Genomic DNA, 27,816 nt, shown 5'->3' with positions numbered 1-27,816 from the left:
CGGCACCATGTTGGGGAGCCGGCAGGGGCTGGCGGCGGCGGCCGGGGCCATGGAGCGCGGGCGGCAGGCGGCGTGAGTGCGGCGGCCGGGCCGGGCGGGGCCGGGGGGGAGCGGCGCGGGGCCCGGCGCGGCGTTCCCCGGGGAGGAGACAGGCCGGTCCCGCGCCTGCCTGCGTGGCTCGGCGGGCCGGCGGCACCTGAGCGGCGGCGGGCACGCCCCTACCGCCTGGTCCTGCGCGGGGCAGTGGCCTGGGCGGGAGCTGGCGGGGGCAGGCGGCCCGCCGTTCCCTCCTCCCGCGGCGCGGCGGCCGCGGGGCCGGGCCCGAGCGGCGTAGTGGCGGGAGTCGTGCCGCCGCGGGGGCTGGGTGCCGGCCGAGGAGCCCCGCGGCGAGGGAGGAGCCGTCGGAACCGTTACGGCCGTTGCCCGGGGCCGCGCCCGCGCAGGTGTGCGGCTGCTGGCCCGGGCCCGGCCCACGGGAGAAGCGGACGGCGACGGTCCGCGCCCGGCGGAGAGCTGCCGCGGGTCGGGCCGCCCCGTTCCGCCCGGCCCCGCCGCGGGCCCCTGCGGGCGGTGGCAGCGGCGCGCTGAAATGCGCACGGCCGGGCCCTTGGACACGTAGGACGCGGTCGGTCTGGGCAGAGCTACCTCGCTGGAAGCACTTCTGTGGCTTCTACGCGTGGAAGGTCGGGTTTCCTGAGCGCTGCCCGATTTCACCCCTGGTCGGTTAAGGGTTTCACGAACATTGCTGGAACGGACGCCAGCGTTCGTCTGTGCTCTTTCCTCTCCTGGAGCCGTGCTTTCGGCTGGGACAGGAGCCCTGGCAGCCGCGAAGCCTGCAGCCTCTCCAGCAGTGAGCGTGTTGTGCTGTGGGCAGCCCACTGCACGAGGGACTGGCCCGCAGGGTACCGCTGGCACTTGGTTGAGGTCGTTGTCCAGGTGTGAGAGAGAAAGGGGTATATTGTCGAGCAGAAATGTGGACTACAGCTGTCAAAGCTGAGGGTTTAACCATTTTTAAAGAATATCTGCCTTTAGATCCTTTCTGGGTACAGAGGTGTATGAGCAGTGCAGCTGTTTTGGTTTGTGTTAGCCCAGGCCCTGCTCTTGCTGTACACATACATGCTTCAGGGTCTGAGCAGAGAAAACCGTAAAAGATCAGTTTTAGCTTGCAGTGAACTCCCTGTGAATAGATCCCACCAAGCACTTAGTGCAGAACATTGACATGAGTACTGCCACCTTATTTTAATTTGAAAATGACTCCGTGTACCCCTTGTGTCCTGAAGTATGACCTACTTACATCTCTGTTTGCAGTTCAAAACCTTGAGAGAGTGAAGTGGGTTTTGTTTCCTCACATGTTAACGAAGTTGGCAGCTCAATTCTGATACCAAAATCTCTTGTCTTCTGGTTCTGCTGCCTCTCTTTCTGGGAGTGAGGGAAGTTGGTGAGTGCTGTCTCATAGCAGTCAGGCTCGCTGCTGCTAAATGTCAAGGGTTATATGGACCCTGGTGCCTATCTTATGTACAAACAGAGTAAACATAAGAACATCAAGTTAAGAAGAAAAACTACAGGATTTTCTCACTGCATTGGTTTCATTTCCAAGTTGAGCAAAACTCCCTAAAGCATTTCCACCTTATTGTGGTGCATCCATCTGTGGTGGTCAGGGGGAACTTCAGTAGCTGGGATGGGGACATGGTGCAGTTGTTCCCATAGTTGTGAAAGTGGAGTGGTTGTTTTCTGACCAGATGCCATCACCCACTCCTTCAGTACCCTCAGCTCCTGCCCCATCCATTCCCCTTTACTTTTAGCTCCTTCCTTCTCCACGGTGGTCCCAGCTCCCTCCGTGTCCCAGCTGTGAGCACACTGGTTGCCCAGATGGCTGAGGCAAACAGGCAACTGTTGAGCCAACGCTGCAGCCTTTTCCTCAGCACTCCCCGGCTGCCAATTTGCAATAAATACATAAACTCTGTCTTCAAAACATCTACTGTTCTCTCAGATGTATTTGGAATTAGCTAAGGGATTCAAAAGCTTACTGGTGAAAAGTGTGATTATATAAACTTTGTTTCCATAGGAAACCGTGCTCAAGGAAAGTTGTTCTGTGAGGAGAATTAATCAAACCCGGTTTTCCTGAGGGCTCTGCCACGTCCTACAGGAGCAACTTCTACCTGTCTCTAGCTGCCCTCAGTCCCCCAGTAACTTCTCTGTCCCAGGACTGCACCCCAATCTGCCCTGTACTTGGAGGATATATGCTAAGTTCTCCTTGGCTTCTTGAGGCTTCTGCCTTTTATCCAACCAGCTGTTTTTGTAAAGCTCTTGGTCGTATTCCTCTTGACAAATTTGGCAGAATGGTGGGTAACACATTCTAAAGTTACTAAGGAGTATAATGGGGTATGAGGGACAGATGAACACAGTTATTTCCTTTTTCTCAGAAGCAATGTGAGAATGTATCAGTTGCTGACTTGTACAGTTGCAAGTATATATAATACAGAGGTTAAAACATTTGTGGTCTTTTATGTCTTGTCTATATTCAGGCTCTTAACCAGGGATGCAGTTGTGCATGTGGTAAGGAAAGTTTTAATAGAAAAAAAGGAATTGGAGAAATAGCAGACAAGTAAATAGGTGTGAAGCCTTGTGCACTGGGCTCCTTAACTCTGCACAAACCAGGCAACATCCAGGGAGTGCAACTGACAGAATGGGTCTGAAAAAATCTAAGCAGAGGGTCTGTGGAAGCCTGCCTGTGAAAACTAAAATAATGAGGCTTGTGCAGAGAGGGAGAGCATGAGCTGCTGAGGAGTTGGCCAGGGAGAGGAGGACAGGAAGAAAGATGGATCTGGTGAGACCAAAGTGTGTTTTGGGAAAAGGAAAATGTCACTACTGTATACACTGTTTCTTCGAGGCATTTTCCAGAGTTTACTGGAGAACTCTTAAAGGCCTTTTGACAGGAGATCCCAAAAGGCCTAGTGTGTTTAGGAAGAGAAAAACATGTATTTAAACAGGAATTAGAGCATGCTTAACCATATTTGTTTCAGGTTGGCATTTGTTTGAGCTATGATTTTCTTTGTGTACTTGTGCTGACAAACTAAACCTCTGCCTGCCCACAGACCTTATTTGTCATTTGGAGCATAACAAAATCCTTTTGCAAATTGTAGTCAAGTGTTTTTGAGACAGGATCTTTGTAGCTTTGTGACATAAAGCTGAGATTGGAAGATGTGGCACAGTGTTGAGCCTGTGACTCCAGTCCAGTGACCCTACCGTGATATTTAGAAGTCACCATTACTTGGATATTGACTTGTTACTTGCTGAGAACACAGACCTGTTATAAAGAGAGATGAAATTGATGAGGAAATATCCCAAAGAGATGATGTAAACCAAAGTGTTTGCTGTGAACACCAAAGAGCTTGCTGTGCAAACCTGCTGGTTGGCAATGCTGTTCAAAAGCCAGTATGGTTTTTTGTGATGTTTCCTTTTCCAGGTTGATCAGGAGTATGGCAAAATGCTAGCTAGGGAAATCAGGTTTTTCTCTACTTCTGTAACATGGAGATGGAGCTTTGTCGGTAAAACAATAAAACTCTTTGGATTATGTCTTCTGTTTGATATTGGTAGCTGAAGATAATGATAAGTAGAAGCTCAGGAGAAAAGGAAAAGAAAAAAGAAAAGCAAACCAACCACTGTGAGAGTTACTCAACCTTGGTAAGAGATTGAAGGCTGGTGCCCAGCAGCAGGAGGGAACACATGCTGTTCTGGGGCTACAGGTACACAGGTGCTCTGTCGTTGTGTCACCTTAACTCTGGTCAGACACTTAGAATGTACTTGACTTCTGAAAACTGTCTCTGGGTTTTTCCTTCTCTAATGCCTTCTGGTTCAAAGAGCACCTAATATCATTCTATGCATCCTATACTCCCATGACTCTTGTGTAGAAGTGTCTGCCCGGTCCCTTTGTCCCTTCTTGTCACATGTGAAGACCCATGCCTTATCCTTTCACCCCTGCCACTTTATGGAACTATTTCCTTTTTGAGTCTGTTGAAGTTATCCCTAGGTTTACTTTTGTTGTTGTCCTAGAGCCTTTGGCCCATTGTTCCAGAGCGCTGCTCACTCTATTTTTCACTTTATAAATTTGGGAGGTTTGTTAATATTTCATTTCTTTCTGAGGCCACCTTTCCCACCTCTGTCCACGCTCAGGACCAGCTTCATGCTTTGTGAGCTTTCGTAATCCTCTTTTCTAATCCAAGTCTTTTTTGAGGACTCATCATAGAGCATCTCTCTTATGAGGAAAGGCTGTGGGACCTCGGGCTGTTTAGCCTGGAGGAGAGTGGGGGGTGAACCTCATCAGCACTTGTAAGTACCTAAAAGGTGAGTGTCAGGAGGATGGGGTGACACTTTCTTTTTTCCGTAATGTGCAGTGACAGGGTAAAGAGCAATGAGCACAAGCTGAAACATGGGGAAGTTCCACTTAAACACAAGGGAAAACTTCTTTGGTGTTGAAGTGAGGGAGCCCTGGCACAGGCTGCTCAGGGAGGGTGTGGAGTCTCCTTCTCAGGAGATTTCCAAACCCGCCTGGATCTGTTCCTGTGTTACCTGATCGAGGGGAACCTGCTTTAGCAGGGGATTGGGCTGGATGAGCTCTGGAGGTCTCCTCCTGTCCTGACCATTCTATGATCCTTTTTTCAGATTACTTTTTTCCAAACCTGTGTAAGCATTTTCTTACAACACCTCACTGCCATCACTCTTGTTATCTTCATTTGAAACTGATAAAATATAAGTTGTTGCTCTCTGGGGTAAACTTCTCTTTGTTGGCTCGTACAGGAAGGAGCATAACCTTGGCACCTCGGGAGCAGCGTGCAGGCTCTGCAGCCAGCCTGGGAGATCGATTGCATAGCAACCTCAGGGCTGTTTCAGTGTTTGTTGGAGAAAAGCAGCTGATGACTCATTTCAGTAGATGTCAGTGAAAAATCAGAGCAGACTTACCTGCTTAAACCTACTGAGAGCAAAATCAGTGAGTAATTGCCCAACTGGAGGAGAACTGTTTGCTGAGTGTTGGTTATTCACTTAAGGGAGTTACTGAAATGTCTTATAGCAAACATTTACTTTTGTTTTGTAGTTTTTGTCTAAATTGTTAGAGGTTTTCAGCCAAATTAGTTTAAAGATGTCAGGAAAGATAACTTAAGTAAATTACCTTTATTTTAGGTGAGGGCTGCAGTTATATTGTCTCCCACCACCACCTTCCTCCAAGAAGAATACCCCTAGAGAATCTCAGCATTCCTGAAAATCAGTATAGGAAAGTGAGTGTTCACCTTAAGCTCCAAAGGCATGAAATGTTTCTGCCCTGTGCTTTAGTTGACTGATACTGGGCTGTGAGGCTTTCTTAAAATGTGTGTGTGCATGTGTACATATCTCATAAGGAGGGGCAGCTGTTCTGAAATGAACTGTGTTCTTCCACATAATTTCTTATAAGCTCTAATGGCTTTTAAAAATGAATGAAAGCAGATCTTGTAACAACAGTGTTCAAACTGATACAGTTACTAGTTTTGAAGAAGGAAAATTACAAAGTTATGATGAGAAGGTACAGTTAGAGCCTGATCTGCTTTGCTTGCTTACTTAGATTTTAAAATGATGCTATTATTTAGGGCTCTCCCTCTGGGTGAGTATTACATTAGCAAGGAAGGAGAGCTTTCAGGTCAAATGCATCTTCCTTGTGTGTGCTTCTCTTTCTCCTGCTTGCAGTGTGTAATATGCAGATGGACATGCCACGTGGAGAAATAAAGGCTGCCTAAACAGAACTGAGATGAACAATAATATGTTTTGATTTTCATATAAACATATGACTTGTCATCTTTCGCTACTAGCGGAAACACCTATTTTCCAATAGATGAAAATCAGTATTGCATAGTTAGCAGAGGACCCTAGTACTAGTTTGAAGCATCCCTGAGACTTGGTAGCCTTCTTTAACCCTACCCTCTACCCTTCAAGGAGTTTTTATGTGACTGTAACATTAAACCATTTGTTGACATTTCACTTTTGACTCATCATCATTAGCAGACTTTCACTTTCTTGCTTCAGTGGACAGGTTTTATAGGAAGTTGAGGCAGAGTGTGTAATGGGAAGGACCAAAGGAAGTTGAGTGATGCTCAGCTTGGTCACTGTGCTGAAAGAGTGATTCTGAAAATGGGGGGATCTGACAGTTTGTCCCTCTTGGTGGGCTCCTTGGGACTGTTTCCAAGAGGTTCGGGTGCTTTTTCTTTGTGGGGCTGGCCTGGGCTATAGTTTTACCTACGCATGGAATCACTAGTGGTGCTGCCAGGAGAAACACTTCTTGGCCTCATGGTGTGCTCTCCTCAGATGCTTGTGAATTGGAAAACCAGATTTGAAAAACCAGAAAAACCATTGGAAACCAGATTTGAGGGAAGAAGGCCTGGAGACAGAAACTAATAAATAAAAAAGTTCAAGCTTAAACACTGATCAAGTCTCTCATGGAGCTCGTTCATTACATGAAGGTGGGAGGTACATGGAGGGCAGGGCCATTCTTTGGGTGACAGTTCTGACTTGAGTAACTTAAGGTGCCCTTCTGTAGATAGATGTGTGGATAGATAAGCTTTGTAGGCAGTTTTTGGGTCATCTTCCAGTATTGGTTGGAGGTGCCCTGCTGCCTCTCTAACTTACACACACAAACCAAAGCAGATGGTTAATGTTTGAGTAGGTTGGCAACCTGGATGTTCAACTACCTTGCAGCTGGGTTGTGTGAATGCTAACAGTGACACAAGGGAAGGTGGGAGAGGCATGTAGTGGGGGGGGCAGGGTGAGTTTGCTGTAGGCTCAATGTCAATTTATTTAAGGTGTTATGGAGACATTCTTGCACTTTTATATTGTACTCCTATACTGTGCCAAACCTGATTCTGCACTGATGGCTTGCTCAAAAGACATGCCTTACTGTCAACTGCTGTTGGCTGCAGCCTTAGTCTTCAGTGGAGATGTGCCTCAACAACATGCTCAGGCCTCTCAGAACTGTTGTACCCCCCTGAGACCTTTGCAGGTATAGTTTCCACAGGGGTGCTGAAGATGGCTTTGAGCATAGTCTGACTGTCCTTGGGTTGCTGCTGGTAAATTAACTTAGCCTGTGCAGCTTGTTTTTTCCAGTGACATGATTAATAATGACTGGTTTATACACTTATTGTTAAATCGCATGAGAAGGCTTTTCTATATTAGTCCTACCACAGCTCAGGGTGCCATTTGTGGTTTTCATGATTAGCATAGCTTGTGCAAAGAGAAATCTCTGTTGGCTCTGAGCATTTCTCAGAGAAGGGTGTTAGAATCCATTGCCATTTGAGTTTTGACTAATATTCTGAAGATAATTTCTGTCCTTGTGATTGAAATAGTTGATGGTTTGTGAAGTGGTCGTTGTGTGCTGACACTGTGCTGGGCAAGGCTTGCTGAGGGGTGAGACACGTCCCACATGTCTGGCAGTAAATATAGAAACACAGATGTGGCTTTAACTGCATTATAGGTGAAGTTTGTGAGAAGAGGTAGTAAGTGTCAGGTTGGGGTTTTTTTCCTTGTTAATTTGGTGTTGAGATGACGGCTATTTTGTATCTTTTCGGTGGTTATTGGTTTTACAGTTGACTGCAGAAGATTCATTGTTAACCACAAGAAAGTTAAGATGTTGTCCTTCCCCCCTCCCCCCTCCTTTTTTCTTTAAGAATGGAAAAAAGCTGAGTAAATTTTAGTGGCAACAAATGAACAGCAATAAACAAATTAAGTCTGTTGTGGCTTTATGTCTTGTACCATCAGGAAACTTGTCTGTGAACTGTTCTCACTGGGGGTCAGATGGCAGAAAACCTACCTGGGAGCTTTCTCTTGGAGCTTTCTCTTGAGGGGCAAATCTTTGGCAAGCCAGAGGTTGTGAGTTCTCTCACTAATGAAAAAGTGTTTGTGAAATTGGAGCCACCAACTCTACTACAGTTCTCTGCAAAAGTCTTGCCTGTGGTAGTTGCAGCTGTTACGATTTCAGCTGCATGGAGATGCTATCAGGCAATTTCCCCTTCCGTGCAGATCACTGAAAGGCTACAGGAAGACAGCGAGCTCCACGTGTTATAACAGAAGTGGTTGGGCTTTAGAGTACGAGTGCACATAAATGCAGGCTTGGGCTCCAAACATAAACTTGATTTTGGGATCTGCAAGGAGTACAGTTTCATAAGTTTGCGTTTTGTTTCTTTTTAGGGGCAGCAGAAGATGCTTCAGTGGCGATACCTCCTCCACAATGCAAGTTATGGATGAAATTCATTAACTAACATCCCCTTCCTCATCCTGATCTCCAACAGACTTCCCATCACGCTTGGAAGGAAGGATCAGGGAAGAAGGGTTGAAAGTCACCATGAAGCTAAAGCAGCGTGTTGTGCTGTTGGCCATCCTCCTCATCATCTTCATCTTCACTAAAGTTTTCCTCATTGACAACTTGGACACATCAGCTGCCAACCGGGAGGACCAGCGCGCCTTCCAGCGGATGATGGCGAGCCTCCACGTCGAGCTGGACCCCCGCCTCGACCATACCCTGCAGTCCCCCTGGGAGATTGCAGCCCAGTGGGTAGTGCCTCGGGAGGTGTACCCTGAGGAAACCCCTGAGCTGGGGGCTGTTATGCATGCCATGACAACCAAGAAGATAATAAAAGCTGACGTGGGATACAAAGGGACCCAGCTGAAAGCTTTGCTAATACTTGAAGGAGGACAGAAGGTTGTCTTCAAACCCAAGAGGTAAAGGTGACCTTCAATGACTCAGTCAATAACTGGTTTATGTGTTATATTTCTTTTAATCTCTATGTTGTTGCATTAATGTTTAATTATCGTTTCTATAATCAATATATAAATCACAGAGTGGTAGGGGTTGGAAGGGACCTTTGGAGATCATCTAGTCCAGCCCCCCTGCAGAAGCAGGTTCACCTAGATCAGGTTGTGTTGAAACGTGTACATCTAATACACTAAATATAGATTTAAATATTTTAAAGCCTAATAGTAAATTATGTGGTTTATTATACAGTGTATATTGTATATCATAGGTAATGTAATTATTCTGTATGATACCTTACAGTATATATCATAGATATGCTATATATCATATATAATAGACACATATTTATATATTTAAAGTGTATGACACTTCTATAATTCATTTTATGATTTATAGATAATTTTAATGACCTTTCTATCATTTATTTATATAGTGTATTTATTACATGTCAGATGTGATTTAAGAAATATGTCATTTAATGACTGTAATATATCATGAATATATGATCTCATTTATGAAATTAATAATTAATTTAAAAGATGCAAATTTCCAGGTAAATGGAAAGGCCATTCTGTTCTTTGTGAGACAGACAGTGTAGAGTCTTGCTGGTGCTCTGGTAACCACAGGCTGCTGTACCAGCTGTCTCTCAGGCTGCTCCAAACAGCCTGTCTTTAGGTTAAAAGAATAATCACTGTGTTCAGTCCCGAGGGAATGTTGCTCAACCTTAGTGTTTCTCAGGTTCTGGCAGCGTGGTGCCAAGTCTTGCCTACCCTGTCTGAGTAAGGGTCAAGTCAAACTGCCTTGAGAGAACCTGGTTCGAGAACAGGGAAGTAGTGAAAGTTGATAGTGGTCTTAAAAGTCTGTCTGGGTGTCTGGTATAGCTGCATGAAGACTATAAAAATGGCTTGGTAGGTCAGAGTGAAAGCCCCTGAGTTTCCCGTCTGCCAGTAGTGAATATTGGAGGAACAATGTCAGAATGGATAGGTAGTGGTACTTCCTTGGTATGGCTTCTGTTTACAGTGATCTGCAGGGACATTTTACATGATTGAACATTTATGAGGAGTCTTGTTCATGTCTGTAAAGCTTTTTGAACTGTTTGCCTTCGGGCTAAAGGAGAAAGATGTAAAAAAGTAAGGCCAGGTGTGTTTTATGGGAGTGCACTGCAGATGTAAAGTGTCATCATCACAGGGTGAGTACACCTCCAAGGACGTCAGGTTGAGCAAGCATGAAGGCTTTTCTTTGTAGGCGAACAAATGATGAGAGAATGAGGAAAAAAGAATCTGCTCTACAGTTTTTTGATTCACCATCCTTTTTCTGTAGGGTCAGTTCTGGTCTGGCTGGAGCTTCACTGTGGGGCTAGGCCGTGTTTAAACAGTGTGAGCCTTTCACACAAGGTCTTGGTGGCACAATGGGCAACTCATCCAATAAATGCAGTAACAAGACATGGCATTTCTAGAGTGCTTTCTGTACAAGTGAGTGCTGTAAAGCATTTCACCAAGCAGTGAATTACACTCACATAATGGAGTAAGCGTGCAAGTGAACACAATGACTACAGTCCATCAAGGACACGTGCAGCTGGGAGTGTTTATAGGAACACTGGAGAGTTTATAGGAGTACTAGACAGTACAGCCCTAGCCATACTGGTAGACCTGTGTTCTGTTTGTGGCTGCTGAATAGCACTAAGTTTGTAGATAAGAGTCTTGTTCTGTCACTGCAAAGTAGTCTATTTAACTAGCTTTTGACCCAAAAGGTGTGTCGAACTTAACTACTAAAAACCATTTTGAGAAAACTTAGTGGTTGGGGAAGAAGGAATTCTGTTGTTACTTTTGCTCTAGGAAGGACTACATGCCTACTGTGCAGGGAAGCAAGAATTTGGTTGAGGATTACCAGGAAGTTTTAGCTCTGTAGCTTTCAAAATGTGACTGTGTTGTCAAGAGCCTACTGGAAGTACGTCCAAGAGACCCAACCATGAGGATATAGAATCATTTTGGTTGGAAAAGACCTTTAAGATTATGGAGTCCAACCACTAATCTCACCCTGCCAAGCTCACCACTAACCCATGTCCCTCAGCTACCCAGATTTTAAATATCTCCAGAGATGGGGACTCCACCACCTCTCTGGGCAGCCTGTTCTGATGTTTAACAACCCTTCAATGAAGAATTTCTTCCAAATCTCCAATCTAAACCTCCCCTGGCACACTTGAAGTCATTGACTCTTGTCCTATCACTTGTTACTTGGGAGAAGAGACCAACCTCCACCTCACTACAACCTCCTTTCAGGTAGTTGTAGAGAGTTTTTGGAGGGTTAGCTGTCTCATTTCAAAATGACTTGAAAACCAGCTTAAATTACTAATGATTAATAGCTGCTACCATCACATACTAGTGTTGTATGTGAAATAAGATGTAGGCTTGATATAAGTTCCAATTTACAAGAAATCTGTCACATCCTCTCCTCAAAATTCCATTCAGTCCCACACTGGTTCATTCTCTTTTAAACTGCCTTTCACAGAAGCTGAGGCTTTTTCTCAGCCTGATGAAACAGACTGTCATCTTACCTCAGATCTTGTCTGAGCAGGATTAAAACATCAAAGCCACTGTGGCTTCTCTTACATTGTTGCTGCTACTGCTTGAATGCTGAGTTTGTTGGAAATCAACCAGTTTACAGAGTTTCACACCCAGGTGGAAATGAGAAAATAGGTAATCTAATTTGGCCATACTTTACTTGAAAATGTATTACATTTCATTCATTTGCTTGATATTGATTGTGGCAGGTTATGCTCTTCTGAAGCACGCTTCTTAAGTAGCATCTAGAGCTGATTCAAATGTCATGAATCTCAGAACTATGTGTTTGCCTTGACTATATAAGTAACCTCTATTAAGGAAGAGGGAAAAAAAGCCCATTATTTCACCAAAATATACCATTGTTGTTGTAATGAGTGTCTAATTTCTATTTCTTGCTGTTCATTATGCCTTTTCTCCACCAGAATAAAGGGTCTTTTTCTATCTAGTATTGTCCTCAGGTGTGTGCTTGCTAGATCTTCTAGTTACCAAAGGTTTGATTTGACTTTTCTTCCACAATATCAGACGGCATTTTCATGTTAATCCACAATCCATTCTAGCCCTAAAATCATTCATGAAGTTGCAGCTTTCCAATGTAAATAGTCCCCTGTTCCATAGTCAGGTCTGTGCTCTCTTTTCTTTGATGTGACTTGGCATATGGTTGAATTAAAACTCATTGATGATTCTGAATGGGCCCAGCTTCCCAAGCTCTTGAGACCACTGTAGATTATTGCCTTTGCCTCCTTATTTACCCCTTGAACACTCTGTACACCAATTAATCTCATTAATATCTTTTTCCCTCTCCCATTGACATTTGCTTTGAAAGTGACCAGAGGCTGTTTTAACATAGCACTGTTATCGTCCTCATGACCAGCAAACGTGATGGAAATCCTGCATGAATCACCTGATTTGACTTATTTCAATTACAGATATGCCAGGGATTATGTAGTGGAAGGAGAACCGTACGCTGGCTACGACAGACACAACGCAGAAGTGGCAGCCTTTCACTTGGACAGGTACAGAATTACTAGGTTCCCTGGATTTATTTTCTCTGGTAAACACTTCTTCAGAGTTAGGGAAGAAAAGAGCTCCTTGAAGAGTACACCTCAGCTGTGAGCTATTTCTAACCTGCCAATATACCACACAAGCCAAAAATGAAAACTGGCTTTGTTGTGCAACTTGATTTTGAAGATCAGTGCAAGATTATAACATTTAAGGTTTTTGTGAAGAATCTGAAAAGGAAAACGAGCACTGAAACTTACATGATGTATATTATGTGGAAGGAAGAGCTTAGCCAAATCACTGAATGTCAGGAGCTGGAAGGGTCCTTGAAAGATCATCTAGTCCAGTCCCCCCTGCCAGAGCAAATCCCGTGGAAGAGTCTGAAATGCTGAATGTATGTGGTAAGTTAATATCCAGCACACTGAAAAGTTAAGTCTAATGTCTAGACTAACAATTTAGTCAGACTAAATATGAATCAGTCCATCCTAGAGGAAAAAAACAACTATTCATATATTAATTGTATTCAGGGCTACCCAGGGGAGTTTGTGAACCTGAGTTGGAGGTGCAATTACAGCAAAAACCCAAAATTACAGGATGTACAAAGAGTGGGACAGAAAATACCAAACATGGAATGTTGATAGAGATGAAATACTATTAGAAGTGCAGTTTCATCTAGAATAAATGAGTGCAGTCTTGGTCTCCTTGTTGTAAGAGGACTATGTTGGCACTTTGAAGAAGATTTCTGAAGATAATTAAAGATGTGAAAAATTCTTTGTGAAGAGACTTAAAATCTTGGGGAAAGGAATAAGGAAGGACAAATGTACTAAAGAATAAAATGGTTGAACTTAAGCTGAGGTGTAGCTGATAAAAGATTTGTTTGTTAGTCCAAATTCGTTTGTGGAACTCTGCACAGGCAGTGGAAATGAACAACCCTAGGAAAGTTTGGTGGTAACTAGTTGTGGAATACCCTTTACTTCTGTCATAGTCGTGAGGTGGGGGCCAGAATCAATCTATTTTACGACCAAAAAAGGTGATGGAGCCAGATGTCTGTGTTTTCAAGTGATCAAAAATTGTAAAGCAAGAATTCAAAGCCTCTTTCCAGTGTCCAAACGTCTCTTGCTTAGCCCCTCCTTGCTATCTATTTGGTTGGGGTTTAGTTCCTCTGTGACCTACTCTAGGAGGTCCTGCTCTGGTAGGGGACTTGGACTGGATGTTCTTTCGAGGTCCTTTCCAACCCTTAAGATTCTGTGATTTGTGCTTGCTCTCTGGCTTTTCTCCTCTCTTTGAGAATATGCACCATCTATATTCTTCAAGAACACCTGACAGAAGCTCCTACATAACTTCAGCATCTCCTTTTGTTTTGAATGGTGATGGTTGCACTTTTTGTCCGAGGATGCCATTGTTTCTGGAAGGATACTGTATATTTACCACTAATGGGGAGACTGTGCTGTCCAGGATAGTGACCCTTCAGCCCAGGGTCTACAAATACAATTCTTTGCTCTCGGTCATCTCCGAGTGACAACGGCACAGAGACTTTGGGTTGGTTCTAATTTAGTACTGCTGGCTATCTTACAACTTCTCATGTCGTGATTTTTCACCCCAAATCAGAATCCTGGGTTTCCGACGAGCTCCACTGGTGGTTGGCAGGTTTGTGAATCTACGTACGGAGATCAAACCAGTAGCCACCGAGCAGCTCCTGGGTACCTTCATGACTGTGGGTAAGTGAACTCCATGGATTGCACAGCCCAGTAAAGAAACATGTGTTTAATGCAGAAAAAAGAGACACATGAACCTGACACAGTTCTAAAACAGTTAACTATGATACAGGAAGCTGGTAAGTCTGTGCAAAGAGAGATGTAAGGCTTACAACCCCACTTGGTTGGGAAGGAGGACTTGATTCGCTCCAGGTAGTTTTTCCTCTCTTAACTTCTCTGTGATCCCTCATGCTGCTGTTACAGATGAGGGGGTTTTTTTTGTTTGTTTTAAGAGTTTTCTCTCTGCTGTCAGAGATGTTTAGAAAAGTCTATGATTAGACCTGAAAGGAAACAAAAGTGGATTTGTATTTAATGTGATCACAGTGGTGATTTGGGATAATTTATAGAGCTGATGCCTCAGTTGGTATTAGATGCTGTTTGTGCTACATCAGAGTCTGCTGAGCATTCATAACTAAATGTGTCAGAACTTCCTAGGCTGTTTACAGTAAGAAGGGCACTTAATGGGAATTATTAATATGAACTCCTACCAGGTGGTCGTTAAGCATCAAGAAATGACTTATTCTGCAGCCTGAACTCCTTCAGGCTTTCATAAAATACCCAATTATTACTCTTTTTTGTTGTTTTTCTAATAAGACAATTGCTCATTATAGCTGATAAATGTGTGTGCCTGTGTATATTTCTATTACAAGCACTGTTGGTAGTCTCACCTACTAAGCTTGCCTCATGCTTTCAGTTATAAGGTGTAACTTTCAGATGAGAGTAGCTTTGCCTTGCCAAACTCTTCTTGCATTCAAATGAGGTGTGTGCCTCAGGCAGACTCTTCCTTTTTTTAATTTCAGCCAAGATAACTAAGGAGTATTCCAGCAGAAATGCTATCTTGAAAAGTATGGCTGCAGAAATTTTTTCTGCCTTTCCATGGATTCCTTGGAACTGCCTGTTGTGCAGAGCATGAACCAAAGAAACGGGTGGATCTGGGGAGATGGTTGTGATCTCTTGTCAACCTGAATTCGATCAAATTTCTGAGCTTTTGAAGAAAAGATAGTTTCTGTGTACTTAGTGCAGATGTGCTAGAGTTGCAGCTAGAATCTCAGAGTTCTGTCTCTTGCTACACCTGCTGCAGGCCATGGATAGGAAGAGAGCCTTGCAGGGCTTTCCGTACAAATGAGAGATCTGGTCTGCTGCAAACTTTGTGTTGCTATTGGTCATCTCTGATGATCAGGGTAGGGGGATCATGAGCCAGATCTGGTTGGAGAACTGCAAAGGACTGTGGGCTGACTAAGAGATTGGGATGTGTAAGAATGGAAAGTGAAAAACATGTCTTTCCCTGGGCCTGGTTAGGGGAGGCTATTGAATGTAGAGCCAAAGGAAGAAAGGACAGGGAGTAAGTGGAACCACAAGGAAGCAAGACATAGTTAAAGAATAGTTTGGAAGAACATCTATGAGTATTGCAGCTGGAATTAATTTGGCATGGGCCAAGCAAAGAGGGTTAGAAGGGTGAAATAGAAAAGGTTAAGCTAAAAATATTAATCTAGGCTACAGGCTAAACTTCATTGTCCCTCTGCTGTCAGGAGACATTCATGAAACTTCCACCAGGTCTGCATTCCTGGATCATGGAAGAATGATAGTTTGTTTGTGTTTCCCCTAACTGAATCAGCTCAAGTAACTGAGATGTGTGGCAGGTCTCAGAGCTCCAGAGCCATTTCAGTCTTGCTTAGTCTTTTTTCACTTATCTCTTTTTGGTCAGCTTTTTGGGAAAAGTAACACGTGAAACGTGAAAAATGAGCAGTACCAAGATTGCAAAGTCAAGGTCCCAAGGGCTCAGAAGGGATCACAAACTTGTTGCTAGTGCAATGTTGTGCAACTCTCAGTGTGATTAGAAACAAGAGAAAATAAGACATTCTCATTTGAATATACTCCTTAATGTTGCTTTGAATGAATAGGTGTCTATTTAATCTCTTTTGAGCCTTTCCTCAGACAGGAAGCATGAGGTCAAGTGCAGGGAAATCCTACGGCAGGAAAGACTCTACTGCAACAATATGCTCCCGAATTTCAATTGGCATCCCTTGAATTAAGTTCTGCTGTTTTGATACCTCTTTGTTTGTTATGTTGTTTAAGGTAATAACACTTGCTTCTATGGGAAATGCTACTATTGTCGGGAAACAGAGCCAGCTTGTGCAGATGGGGACGTCATGGAAGGATCAGTGACTCTCTGGCTACCAGATGTCTGGCCTCTTCAGAAGCATCGGCACCCGTGGGGTAGGACTTACCGTGAAGGCAAACTTGCCAGGTATGGGAACATGAGAGGATTATCCTTTACACATGGTGATTTGTACTAGAACTACCCTTGCAATACAATGACTCATTAAAGGTCAAGTGTTGTCAAAACCTAGACCTTTGCTAACAGATTTGTTTATGTGACAGTAGAAGTCAAGAAGTCTAGGATGAGATTTAAATTAAAATGAGGAAGAAAGAAGCTTTCATTGTTTTTCACAAGAATAAGTGTTGTCCTTTACCTACTTCTTGGTTGGAACAGAACTCCACCAGGCAGTCACTTCAAGCCCTGAAAATCTCTGGGCAAACCAAGACTCTTCTCCTGTGCCAGCAGACCTTCTTTTGACACTGTACTTCTTTGTGGCTCTCTGAAATATGGTAGCACTGTGCTGCTTTCTGCCAGAAATGATTTTGTGGTCCTTGTAGTTTGTTTCAAGAGTTGTGGAGCTGATTTAGCTTAAACAGGTAAGCACTGAATAGTTCTTCTTTTCTTGGAATACTGTCAGGATTTGGAGACCACACTCAGCAACTAAAGAATGCTTTTAGAGGACTAACGTGGGGTCTAACAAGCTTGTTCAGTAGCTGTAACGTGTCTGACTATTTGGGCTGGTTTTGTCATGACCGGAGCAAATGATTTTGAGCTGAGTCATTTCCAAGTGTGTTTCCTGGACAAGTGATGAGAAGGAGATTTTTAGTCCTTGATCTAAAATATCCATCGATTCCTAATGATGTGATTGTCCTCAGAAAGAATCTCATCCAAAGGCTTCATTGACTTGTTTTAAAGTATTAAATGTACAGTTTGATTTTCTTTTTGAGCAGCAGTTACCTCCTTCCCACCAGCTTTCAGCTGTATTTAGCACGTGGTAAATTGCAGTGATGAAAGGACTGAATTTTTTGGAGGCATTTCTTTTTTTGAGAGACTATTTTTCTTCATGAACTACCTCCTTCTGTGGGGGTTTACTCCTGATTTTACATTTGTTGTACTTTAAACTTCCCTGCACTTGCCTGATTCAGATGGGATTGTATGGTTCTGTTGCTTTGCACCTTGTCATGTTGCACGTTGAGAGCACCAGGAGAATTAAACGTTCTAGATGTCATGCTCCCATTTTTTCTGTGTCTGGTAATTATGGAAAAATAACCCTGTAGGGTTTTCTATTTCCTGATGAGCTGCTTCTCCTCTGTCCTGAGCTGACCTTTTGAACATCCTTCGTATAGTCACATTAGCATACGTAATTGTTAACGGATGTGTGATAGATAAAGTCCCTATTCTTCAAAGTCCTACGCTAATAAAATATAAATGATCAGAAAGAAATGTCGGAGAAAAGACTGTCTTGAAAGACTGAATGGAAAATGAGAGGAGAGAGCATAGTATATCTGAAATACTGTCGCAGGGAGATGAAGTAAAATGAGAGAAAGATAAACACTTGAGGGAGAGAGAGATGTAGCACAAAAGAAATATTTCCAGTACAAGGAGGAGCATGTTCTGAGACTTTTGCCTTGTGGATTTGTGCTGTAAGTTGAGTGCAAGTGGGACCTTGATACAAAAGGAAGAATGAACTGGAGGCAGCATTTGAGGAGTGTGTGTAATGTGTTAACAGAAGCACTGAGAAGCTACATTTTTGGCCATTCAGTTGGAGGAAAGATGGGATATTGGGAGCTTAGGCTCCAGACCTCTACAAGATAACTCTCTGCCATTTTGAGCATGTCTCCAGCTTGTTTCCTCCATTCCTGCTTCCAGGTCACAGATTGTTTAAGGCATTTCAAATCCTTTTGTGAAGGACTGCTTCAGTCCTCACAGGGATGATGTTAGAGACGTACTTGTTATTTAGGTTGACAGACAGAAAGTGTATACATCAGAGATCTGGCTGTTCAGGTGGTGGTGTATAGCTTTGAAAACTGTAAAGAAGAGAATGAGAAGATTTAAAATCCTAGCTTTGAAGAATTGAGACTTGACATCCATGTTATCAGACCACAGGTACATGGCCACAGGTACATGTGGAGGGAAAGGAGAGAAAAGGGAAGCTTGAAATACTACCGTTGGAGAAGATGATGTGATACTCTGAAAGGAAAGTAGGGAGGAAAGAGACAACTGTGAGTGAAAGAGAATGAACATGTAGGAGGCCTTTCTCCTCAGGACAGAGGAGGTCATTAGTAACCACAATGATGTTATTTGTATTAGAAAGAAAAAATGAAGAGGATTGCTGGGAAGCAAGACTGGTGGATGCAGGTCAAGGCAACAGAAATAGACACAGCACTTCCAGTCCTTAGTTAGGAAGTTAAGGGAGGCAAGTCGTCCCAGTAATCCTGCCGTGAGGCAGCCCAGCCACTGCTGGATTGTGAGCAGTGAGGAGAAGCAAACTCTGACCATGTGTTCTGTAGGAAGATGTTGTGTAAGCTCACACTGAAACTTCAGCTTGCTCCATACACTCGGGTCTTAATGTAGGATTTACTCTTAATAAAGCACTGCTGTCTGACTCTTTCTTCTTTACGTAGCCTCGACTTCTTTCTGCACTTGTAAGTGGAAACAGTGGCAGCTATAAATACAGTTGGTGTGCAGTGATGGAGTCTTCCTTGATGCTCTGCTTTGCTTTGTCTTACTGGCCCACAGGTGGGAGTATGACGAGAGCTACTGTGATGCTGTGAAGAAGACTTCACCCTACGACTCGGGCCCTCGGCTCCTCGATATCATCGACACTGCCATCTTTGACTACTTGATTGGGAATGCTGACCGGCATCACTATGAGAGCTTCCAGGATGATGAAGGAGCCAGCATGCTCATCCTCCTGGATAATGCCAAAAGGTGAGGGTAAGGGAGAGCCTGGTGGTCAGGCAGTGGTGAGCACCAGGGCACACATTTATCGGCTCTATACCTTTCTGTTTTATTACTCTCCCTAATTTTTTCATCAGTGCCCTTTGTGCTAGCAAGCCAGGCTTTCCTTCCTGTCAGCAATTACTCGTCAAATACTAGGGTCCTTCACTGGTTACTTTGTGCTCTAGATACTATGACTGCTTTGGGCAAAGCCTTACTCCCAGCTACAGAAAGACCCAAAATAGCACAGCGTGACCTTTTTTGCTCAAGCCACTTTCAAAAGTTTGCTGATCTCGCTCCTCTAAATCCTCAGAAAAGCCCCTCCTCTTTATGCTTTTAATTAATGGCAGATTAAAAACTTAGAATGTGTTATTTACCATTGAGCGTTGGTGAGTGCCATAGCAAAAGCAAATCTTTTTCAAAGCATGTCTCTTCATAATTTGCTGTTCTCTGCCTTGTGGATACATCTACTCTGGCTTTAAAAGGAGACAAGTCTTAAATGGAGATAGAACTCATATACAGAGCAAAATACAATGATGCCCTGAGTGTGGACATTAACCATTATCCAAGCAAAAGTGAAGCCTGTGGTAACTGAGAAGAACTGCTGAGAAGTCCTCCTTGAGGCCAGACTTTAGTGTTCATTAAGTGCTTAAAATGTGAGTTGTTCTGCCTTTGCTCTGTCCTTTGTATGTTGGTTGGTACAGTTTGAGTTAAAAATCCTATTGAAGACACAGCCTTGTTTAAATCTCAACCATTTGCTTAATTTGTCTTAAAAACAGAGAGAGCCTATTTCATTTTCTCAGGGTGTAATCCAAAGCCCCTCAAGTTGTTTTTGTGATGGGCACTGCCATCTGCAGTGGCAGTGAGCTTCCCCTCTGACAGTTGGCTCCAGCAGCTGCTGTGCCAGGGTCTGCTCTGCTGTGGCTTTACATATGGCTTGGATGAAGGGAACACAGCAGTTGAGGCCTCTGATCTACACAGATCCTTGGAAGGCTTGTAGTTACTTGGAGTTTTTTTCCCCCCATTTTCCTTCCTTCTTCCTTCCTTTGTTTCTGATACATCTGCAGCAGCTGAATTTTTTGTCTTCATGCATCAGGCTGTTCAGTAACACTCCTTCAGTTATGTCAGCAGGATGCATCCCGCCTTGGGACTGCTTAATTACTGCTGCTTTCAGACTGCTTTGGGTCAATTTGGCAAAAATTGTCTTTCTGGCAATGTGTAGGAGGAAATGAATGTATTAGTCACTGGAAGTGAACTATAGTTGAAGGTCATGTCAGACCTTTCGTTACAATACGTGCTGACAACATTTCTGGTGGGGCTTTGCAGGCCCAGAAGTAAATTGTTTTCTTCTTTCAGCTCCTTTGAGATAATGGGTAGGGGGACAGGTTTTTTTATAGACTCATAAAATATCTCAAGTTGGAACGGACACATAAGGATCATCAAGTCCAACTCCCTGCTCCTCAAAGTACTACCTAAAACTAAACCATATGATGAGAAGCGTCGTCCAGACGCTCCTTGGTGCCATGACCGCATCCCTGAGGAGCTTATTCCCGTTCTAAAGCTGCTAATGCAATTACTTGAGCAGAGTAATGCCAAACTCCTAGAGTAAGTTATCTTTCTTTGTTGAAAACAGTATTATGAGGGGGATGAAACTGTAAAGAAAAAGTGTTAAGATGAAACTTGAAGTATTACGAAATCCTTTTGCTAGACCTCCCTTTCATTGTGAAATGTTAAAGCTGATCACCCTGTTTGTTGATCTAAGCTATTCAAAACAGCACGTGGCTGCTCTTTTGTCCATTCCCTGTCCAAAACTGTCCAACAGGCAAAGCTCCTGCTCTCTCTGTCCAGGTATCAAGTATTCCTTTCCCTGGCTTCGCCAGGTGAACTCAGTCTCTAAACTCCTCTGAAGTTTCCTTCTAAAGTGCCTTGGGTCTGATAAAGAACTAGATATGCTGGTCTTACTTCTGTTGACCTGGTACATTAGCTGATACTGTCGAGTTCTAGCAGTAACTGGTCATGGTCTGTTTCATGTTTTCATGTCAGTGATTTGAGCTCTTGGGGTTTTTTAAAATTCTTTATGAATCTGCTGATGTTGAGAAACAACATTAGGGGTTCAGCTGGTTCACTTGGTTTTAATTTTGCTTTTCAGCTTTGGAAACCCTGCCCTGGATGAAAGAAGTATCTTAGCTCCTCTTTACCAGTGTTGCATGTAAGTGAAATGCAGGAATGCTGTTCACTTCCTTTACACAACTGCTGTCCTTAGGTTTGCAATGTAATTAAGTTTGAAGCCTTCTGCCAACCTGAAAATGTTCCCTTGGGTACTTTGAGATATTATGTTTGTGTAATATTTTGTCACTGCTCGAGAAGCTGAGAAATACATTTTATATTAAGGTAGTAAATCAGATGCTAGGCTGTAGGAAGAAGTCTCAGCTGCAGGTCAGTGGTTCCAATCTATCCTTAGTCTGTATGACAGGTACTTTGCATCTGCAGCTGTCTCCATCCAGCTCCTGAGCAATAGAAGTTCACATCACAGTGGGAGTTCTCCCTGACAGAAGCTAAAGACTCAATGTGTCTGGCAGCTTAACTACCTTCATTTCCAAATGTTCTTTCTAAGCAAGACAGCAGCGCTTCTCAGGATGCTTCTTTCAAAGTGAAGTTTGTAGGGTTTTGCAGGATTTTGTGTCTGCTCTGGCCTTGGGAGTTGTGTTTTTGTTTTCTTGTTAGGGGCTGTGACTTGTTGATTTCTGTTTCCCGTGGCTGCTTTCTCACTGAGCAATTGATGTTTCTCATTAACAATCAGATAAAAGTACCAGGAAGAAAAATATCGATGTTTCCTGCATTTGCTACTTCAAGATAACATGATCTCCTTAAACCTTCCAAATAAAGCTTTCAGTTGAAAGTTCCTTGAGCTTGTCCTTGGAGGATTGTCTCCCAAATTCCTTGGGGCCTGTGCAACCTGGGAACTGCAGAAGGCCTGGGCTCTCACCCCCTACTTGCACTTGTGCTACCCTGCACCTGACCTTCATTCTGCCAGATTCTTGCAGTACTCGTATGGAAAAACTGAAAGGAAATGATTTCCCAAGTCCTTCATTTAAAATTCACCAGTTCATTTAAAATGCCCTTTTGATTTCCTGCTTTGAGGATCTTTTGGAGTCTTTTTCATCTCAATTATCCCAAATACAACCAGAACAGAAGTTTGTTTATTTATTTAAGAGACTGCAGTTCCCTGTTTTTCTTACCGGTAGCAGGCCAATGCCATAAAGGAATTCACATGTGTAATTGTTTTACCTTAGATTGGTTACACCACTTGCTTATATTGCTGGTTTCTTCTGTGACCATCAAAAGCCAAGAGTTTAGACCAGATGTGCTAAACCACAAAAACCTGGGAGAGAGTCCCAAGAGACCTCATGGGACCAGACAGTTTAGGTGGGCTGTCGTGGACTAGCTCAATGGCCGGTGAAGCAGAAAGATCACTCCTGTGTTGACGGTCTGTGGCAGTTCAGTCAGCTGGCTTCTGTCCTTTGTGATCAGTTGTTGGCCAATGATGTTCTTCCTGAGGTGACATGAGTTTTGAGTTTTAATTAACAACAAGACTGTTAATTTTCAGTCCTTTTTCTGTTTTAAACTGTATCTGGGACGCCTCAGGACTGAAGAACTTCCTTGCTAGCAGCTGGAAGTGTTCCAGTATAACATAAGAACTAGGTCACATTAGATTCTTTGTCACCTTCAGTTTTCAGCGTTCACTTCCATACTGCACATAAGGCAGCTCTACCTGAGCCCTCCCGTGCCAAAACCACTTTTGCAACGAGGCTCCGTTCTCCGTGTCCCAGGCTCCCTCCAGAGATCGGCTTTGGTATTGCTGCCGGGACTTCAGCTGGACAGCGGTACAATGACGTGTTTGTTTCTTTCTTTTGCAGCATCCGGGTTTCTACCTGGAACAGGCTCAATTACCTGAAGAACGGAGTACTGAAGTCTGCCTTAAAAAGTGCCATGTCGCATGACCCCATCTCACCAGTTCTTTCTGACCCTCACCTGGATGCCCTGGACCAGCGGCTTCTCAGCATTCTGGCTACAGTGAAGCAGTGCACAGACCAGTTTGGGCCAGACATCGTGCTGGTGGAAGACAGGATGACTCTATCTCATTTGTAATGGCAGCAGAAAACAGATGAGACTCCTTTTGTTAAAAACAAAACAAAACAAATGGACAAACAAAACAAAAGGCGATAGAAAAACAGCACAATCAGTTCAGAAGGGCTGTGGCCAAGATGGACTGAAACAACCAGGAAAGCTTCTGAGCCAGAGGAGCAGGGGTGATCCTGGCTTTTACCTTGGGCTGACAGCAGCGAGAGGTGGGAAGCTGGAGCCTGGGGATGGCTCAGTACCCAGAGTGGCCTCTTGGCCCTTGTGGTGTGTCCATCGCCGGCGGTGGACATTGCACTGGATAAAAATGGCTCTTGGTGTCGCTGGAAGCGTGCAGAAGACAGACAGTAATTTGAGGACTGAATCTAGAGGACACAAATGGAGATGAACAGTATGATCCTCTCCCTTTTTCTTCCCCACACGTGCTCTGGCGTTTTTGTCTGATTCAGGGTTGTACATAATCAGCTGTGAGCTGGTTAGGCTTTTTACTGCTTCTTGAGCAAAAGAGGAAGTGGTGAATAAAATAATTATTAGACTGAAGAGTTGTGCCACCCCCACGGGGGTGGGATGTTCTTCTGGATGCCGTTAGGGGTGGGAGAGGGGTCCTCTGCTGCTCAGTTGCCTTTTCCTTCATAAAAGGCTGGGAAAAGGGGTTTGCCCCATTCGTGATGATGCTTCGGTGTTTTTGATGAAGTCCTATCAAAGATTTATCCACAGGATTGCAGATTTAGGGGAGGATAGAGTGGTTATACAGCACTTGGTAATTAAGAGGTTAAAATAAGCTTCCACATGTCCTGTCACTGTTTTCCATTGATAAGGAACCTGGCAAGCTTCGAGTAGAGAAAATATCCTTGCACTCCTGTGTCCATATTAACCAAGTTTCCATTATGCTGTGGCTGAGGAGGAGGACAGGTTGTGTTTAGTGAGGCCGTGCTGCTTGCTGTGGGCCCCCTGTTGTGGGGGAGTCAGAATGTGTTGCACTGGAGGAAGAGAGGTGTCTTATTGCTGAGCTTCCCCAGTAACCAGCAGTGGAGAGAACCACTGTACTCTTTCTTCTCCATCTGGTAAGGAGAGTGTCTTGCTGCTTATTTTTGTAGCTGCTGTCCTGTGGAACACCAGCAGTTTTTTCAGTCCCACCTGGTCTGGCTCATGGCTGAGTTCTCAAGCTGGGAGCACTTCCAGTATGTTTTTTGCCAGCTGCTTCCTGCAAACCCCCACTTACAGTGTCCTGACTGAGAGGGGTCATCCCAGCGTCCTCACTCCCCGTGCTTTCACTGCAGAGAGGGGAGAGTCGGGTTAAGTTGGCTTTTTGAGGCAGACTTGTAGCACTCATCTCATGCTAGACCTGTCATCCATCAGCACTGCCTCAGCCCGTGCTGTGGCTGAGCTTGTGGCTGTAAAACTTGCCACACTTGTGGTGGGTCTGAGGCTGTGTCTCCAGAAGGGAAGTGGCTTTGTCCTTCCATTGCCCAATTTAGCAGCTTTGCATCGATTCCAGTTCAGACAGTGTGGCACTTAGAAGTAAGGGAAGAGCTGACTTCCCAAAGTGATTATGTATTATTGGACTTGTAAGCAGGAGCAACAAAACATCAGTTTAAGTCTTTTTCCTTGATTTGTCTGTCAGGATCTTTCTAGCTCTGCAGTAGTGCAGCGGGCAGATGAAGAGCTGTGTCCTGCTCTTGCCCCTGCTGCCATACCTGATCAAACAGTGCTAGGGACGGGGGTTCATTTCAAAAATGCCATTTTATTGTGTTGAACTCTTTTTGCCATTGCATCTTCAAAGCACAATGCAACTGTTTACTTGAAATTGAACTTTATATTCTTCCAGATCTCTTCTGGACTTGGCCACATCACAGACTCAACCTGGAGTCAGGATGAGATCCAGAGTGAGTTATTGGTATTGGTAGTCAGGTCTGTAAGGCACAGCCACTGCTGTTTATTGCTGTAGTTGATAATAGAACACAGGCTTCAGCAGCCATGGTCCTTGGGTGAGTTTCACCCAGCAGGGTGGCTCGTGCCTTGTGGGCTCCCCTCAGGCAGAGGAAGGGGCTGGCCTGGGCCTGCTCTGCCTCAGCAGGGCGGCACATTTCAGGCAGCAAGCGAGACGGTTTTGGGAAGACCCGTGGGCAACAGGTGCTTAGTGAGCACTTTTTGTTCTAAAGCAGAATAGGTTCTTGCAGAGGCATTTTGGCATAAACTGTTTCCCAGGAACTGGAAGATGGTTTGCACAAAGGGCAGACAGTGAAGCATATGTAGTGGCGTGTGGCATTTTAAAACACGTTGTTCTCTTTGACCTTAATCATAAGCACTTAATATTTTGGGAAGGATCGACCAGAATTTGATGGTTTGATTTCTACACAATCACTCTTGATTGTTTACATTTGATTTCATAATGGATTAAAAAAAAAACAGTCTTCATGAAATGAGTGTCCAGGGCTTACCTATTGCTTGTTGATGGGACTCTAAGCTGAAGCTTTTGCCATCAGGTGGAACCTGGGCATCAGTTGTCCCTCAGGATGAATGTCAGAGATTTAAAGCAATGTGTTGGTTTCCTTGTAAACAAAGGGTGTGATGTCTGGCACCAGCAGTAGGAGGAGGCAAGAAAGGGTTGGGGTTTTTTCTTCTTTTTCCTGTCATATTGCCACTTCTGTGAACACCCCTGGGGCTTGGTGTTCTGCAGCAGGAAAAAAGAAGAAATTCCTCTCTTGCCCAAAATCAGGAAGACCTGATTTTTGGCCTTGTGATAATCTCTGGCATTTTGGCAGTAATTGTTATTCTGCTCAAATACAGACCCCTGAGAAACGTTCAATGATGAGCATAGCATAGGAAGCAAGCAGCAGCATCCACGTGCCAACAAGGTCTCCCCGAACCTCTGCAAAGCAGCGTCGTCTGGGCCGTGAGCTCACGACACCTCCCAGTCCTTGTTCACTCTGCGTGCTGTAATCCACTGGCTCCAGATGTTACCAAATCAGTTGTGTTGTGGATAGTAGTAATATCAGAGCTCTTGAAGCACAGAGATCACCAACTAATTAAGAAGAGAGCATCATCAGCCATCTGTGATTTATCTCCTCCTGAAGTCATCAGTCAGGCTGGAGGAGACACTGAATGAAGTCTCAGCTCCTCTCCCAGCAGCTAATGAACTGGAGTGTCTCTTGCCAAACAAACTTCAACTGAAAATACTAATTTATTAAGAAGGTAATTTATTTGCTGTGGCAGCTGGAGCACGATGCTCGAAACAGACACCCCTCTTGGAGCTGTCAGAGGCTCGCCCCTGGGAGCAACTGCACGACTGGAGGTTGCTAACAAGAAAACAGAATGCAATCATGACTTTCTACTTGTACCCCCCAGGGTCAGATTCCACATAAAGCAACATTGTGTGAATAAAGATTTTAATAAAGCAACATTGATGGATTGTTTAAATCTCTCTCTCCCGTCTCTCTCTGTCGTGTTCCAACATGTGATGAGTTGAGTGTTTGAAGTGTTTTGCTACTGATGTTTCACAGTTATTCCCTCATTAATAGTCATTAGTGGCTTTTATTCCAGTCATCCGTGTCCAGGAATGGGGTCAGATAGGCAGGTTGTTTGCCAGAACCGTGTTGAAAAAGACAGATGTATTTCAGGAAAGTGTCCCAAAGTGACACAGAGGAAGGACACACCTTGCAGTGCTCTGGGACAGCATTTGAAAGTGCACCCTATGGCCCTGCATCTGCACCTAGGCTGATCCTGGTCATGTCCCAACAGGCTTGGCTGTTACACGGAGCGAGGGATGTCTAGTGAGTTGTCAGGAGATGTGTATGGAGCTGGCAGGTGTTCGTGGGTGGCTTCTCTAGGCTTTTACTGAAGCCCCTTTATGAGATGGGGCGGATAAACAGACATCAAAATCTGTTCCCATGGAGCGCAGAGGTTTAATCTGGTGGTGTCAGAGCTTGTTTCCTTGATAACTCACTGCAGAGGATGTTTCAGAGCCAGGAGGTGATGCTCACAGTTCTCGCTGTCAGGCATGTGGAAGCCAGGGAAGCCCCTGAGAGCTGCCATGTACTTCCAAAGCCTGTGGAGCTGCTGCCAGGCCCTGTGCAGCTCCTGGGGACAGGCCACTGCAAAAGGTGCCAAAGGGGCTCTGACCCAGCCCGTAGCATCAGTGTGGTGGTGGGAAATGACCAAAGGCACCTGCTTTATGTTTTTTTAATCAGAGTTTCTCATTGAAACTTTGGGCCTCAGAGTTGCTGAATTTTGTAAGAACTGGTTTAGGGGGTTAGTTTGCAGGGGGAAGATGTTCTGGGTCTTTTTCTTGTCTCAGTGTTGTGACCATGATTTCTTCTCATCCTCCATCCCTATTTTTGAGGTGGCAGTTTGCTCAGGGAGCAGAACAGGTTTCTTGTTTGTGTATTAGCAGTTCAACAGCCTGCAGAAAGCACAGATGCTTTTGAAAGGCTGCGATGGCTGCGTTCGAGAGCTGCTTTTGCAGGCACTTTGTCGTGTTGCTGTGGTGTAACTTTGGAGTGGTTGGCCTTGGTAACAGGGTGAGAATTCATACAACTGGAAGATTTTCAA

General features: G+C 44.3%; 1 protein-coding gene across 5 annotated transcripts; it reads left to right on the top strand.

The window, feature by feature from the left end:
• On the top strand, nucleotides 1–26,685 carry FAM20B (FAM20B glycosaminoglycan xylosylkinase). 5 transcript variants are annotated; one of them, XM_062004043.1, is made up of 10 exons: nucleotides 4,250–4,344; nucleotides 4,798–4,987; nucleotides 5,179–5,273; nucleotides 8,206–8,736; nucleotides 12,258–12,344; nucleotides 13,939–14,048; nucleotides 16,161–16,332; nucleotides 18,925–19,116; nucleotides 21,275–21,334; nucleotides 23,043–26,685. In XM_062004043.1, the coding sequence occupies exons 4-10, from the start codon at nucleotides 8,360–8,362 to the stop codon at nucleotides 23,272–23,274; spliced, it is 1,230 nt and encodes a 409-aa protein (XP_061860027.1). In that variant the 5' UTR covers nucleotides 4,250–4,344; nucleotides 4,798–4,987; nucleotides 5,179–5,273; nucleotides 8,206–8,359; the 3' UTR covers nucleotides 23,275–26,685. The 5 variants fall into 5 exon arrangements, with proteins under 5 accessions (XP_061860028.1, XP_061860030.1, XP_061860032.1 ...); XM_062004048.1 differs by lacking the exon at nucleotides 21,275–21,334 and having other exon boundaries at nucleotides 4,249–4,344; XM_062004045.1 differs by lacking the exon at nucleotides 5,179–5,273.
• Nucleotides 26,686–27,816: the final 1,131 nt, after the last annotated feature.

This window comes from Colius striatus, chromosome 10 (assembly GCF_028858725.1).
Source record: "Colius striatus isolate bColStr4 chromosome 10, bColStr4.1.hap1, whole genome shotgun sequence".
In the NCBI taxonomy this organism is placed as follows: Eukaryota; Metazoa; Chordata; class Aves; order Coliiformes; family Coliidae; genus Colius; species Colius striatus.
This window is presented reverse-complemented; position numbering and strand designations above follow the sequence as displayed.

Coding starts and splice junctions, on each gene's coding strand:
- FAM20B (XM_062004044.1), top strand. CDS start 8,360: ATGAAGCTAAAGCAGCGTGTTGTGCTGTTGGCCATCCTCCTCATCATC. Junction 14,049..16,160: donor GGGTACCTTCATGACTGTGG/GTAAGTGAACTC, acceptor ATGTTGTTTAAG/GTAATAACACTTGCTTCTAT. Junction 19,117..21,274: donor CTCCTGGATAATGCCAAAAG/GTGAGGGTAAGG, acceptor TTTGCTTTTCAG/CTTTGGAAACCCTGCCCTGG.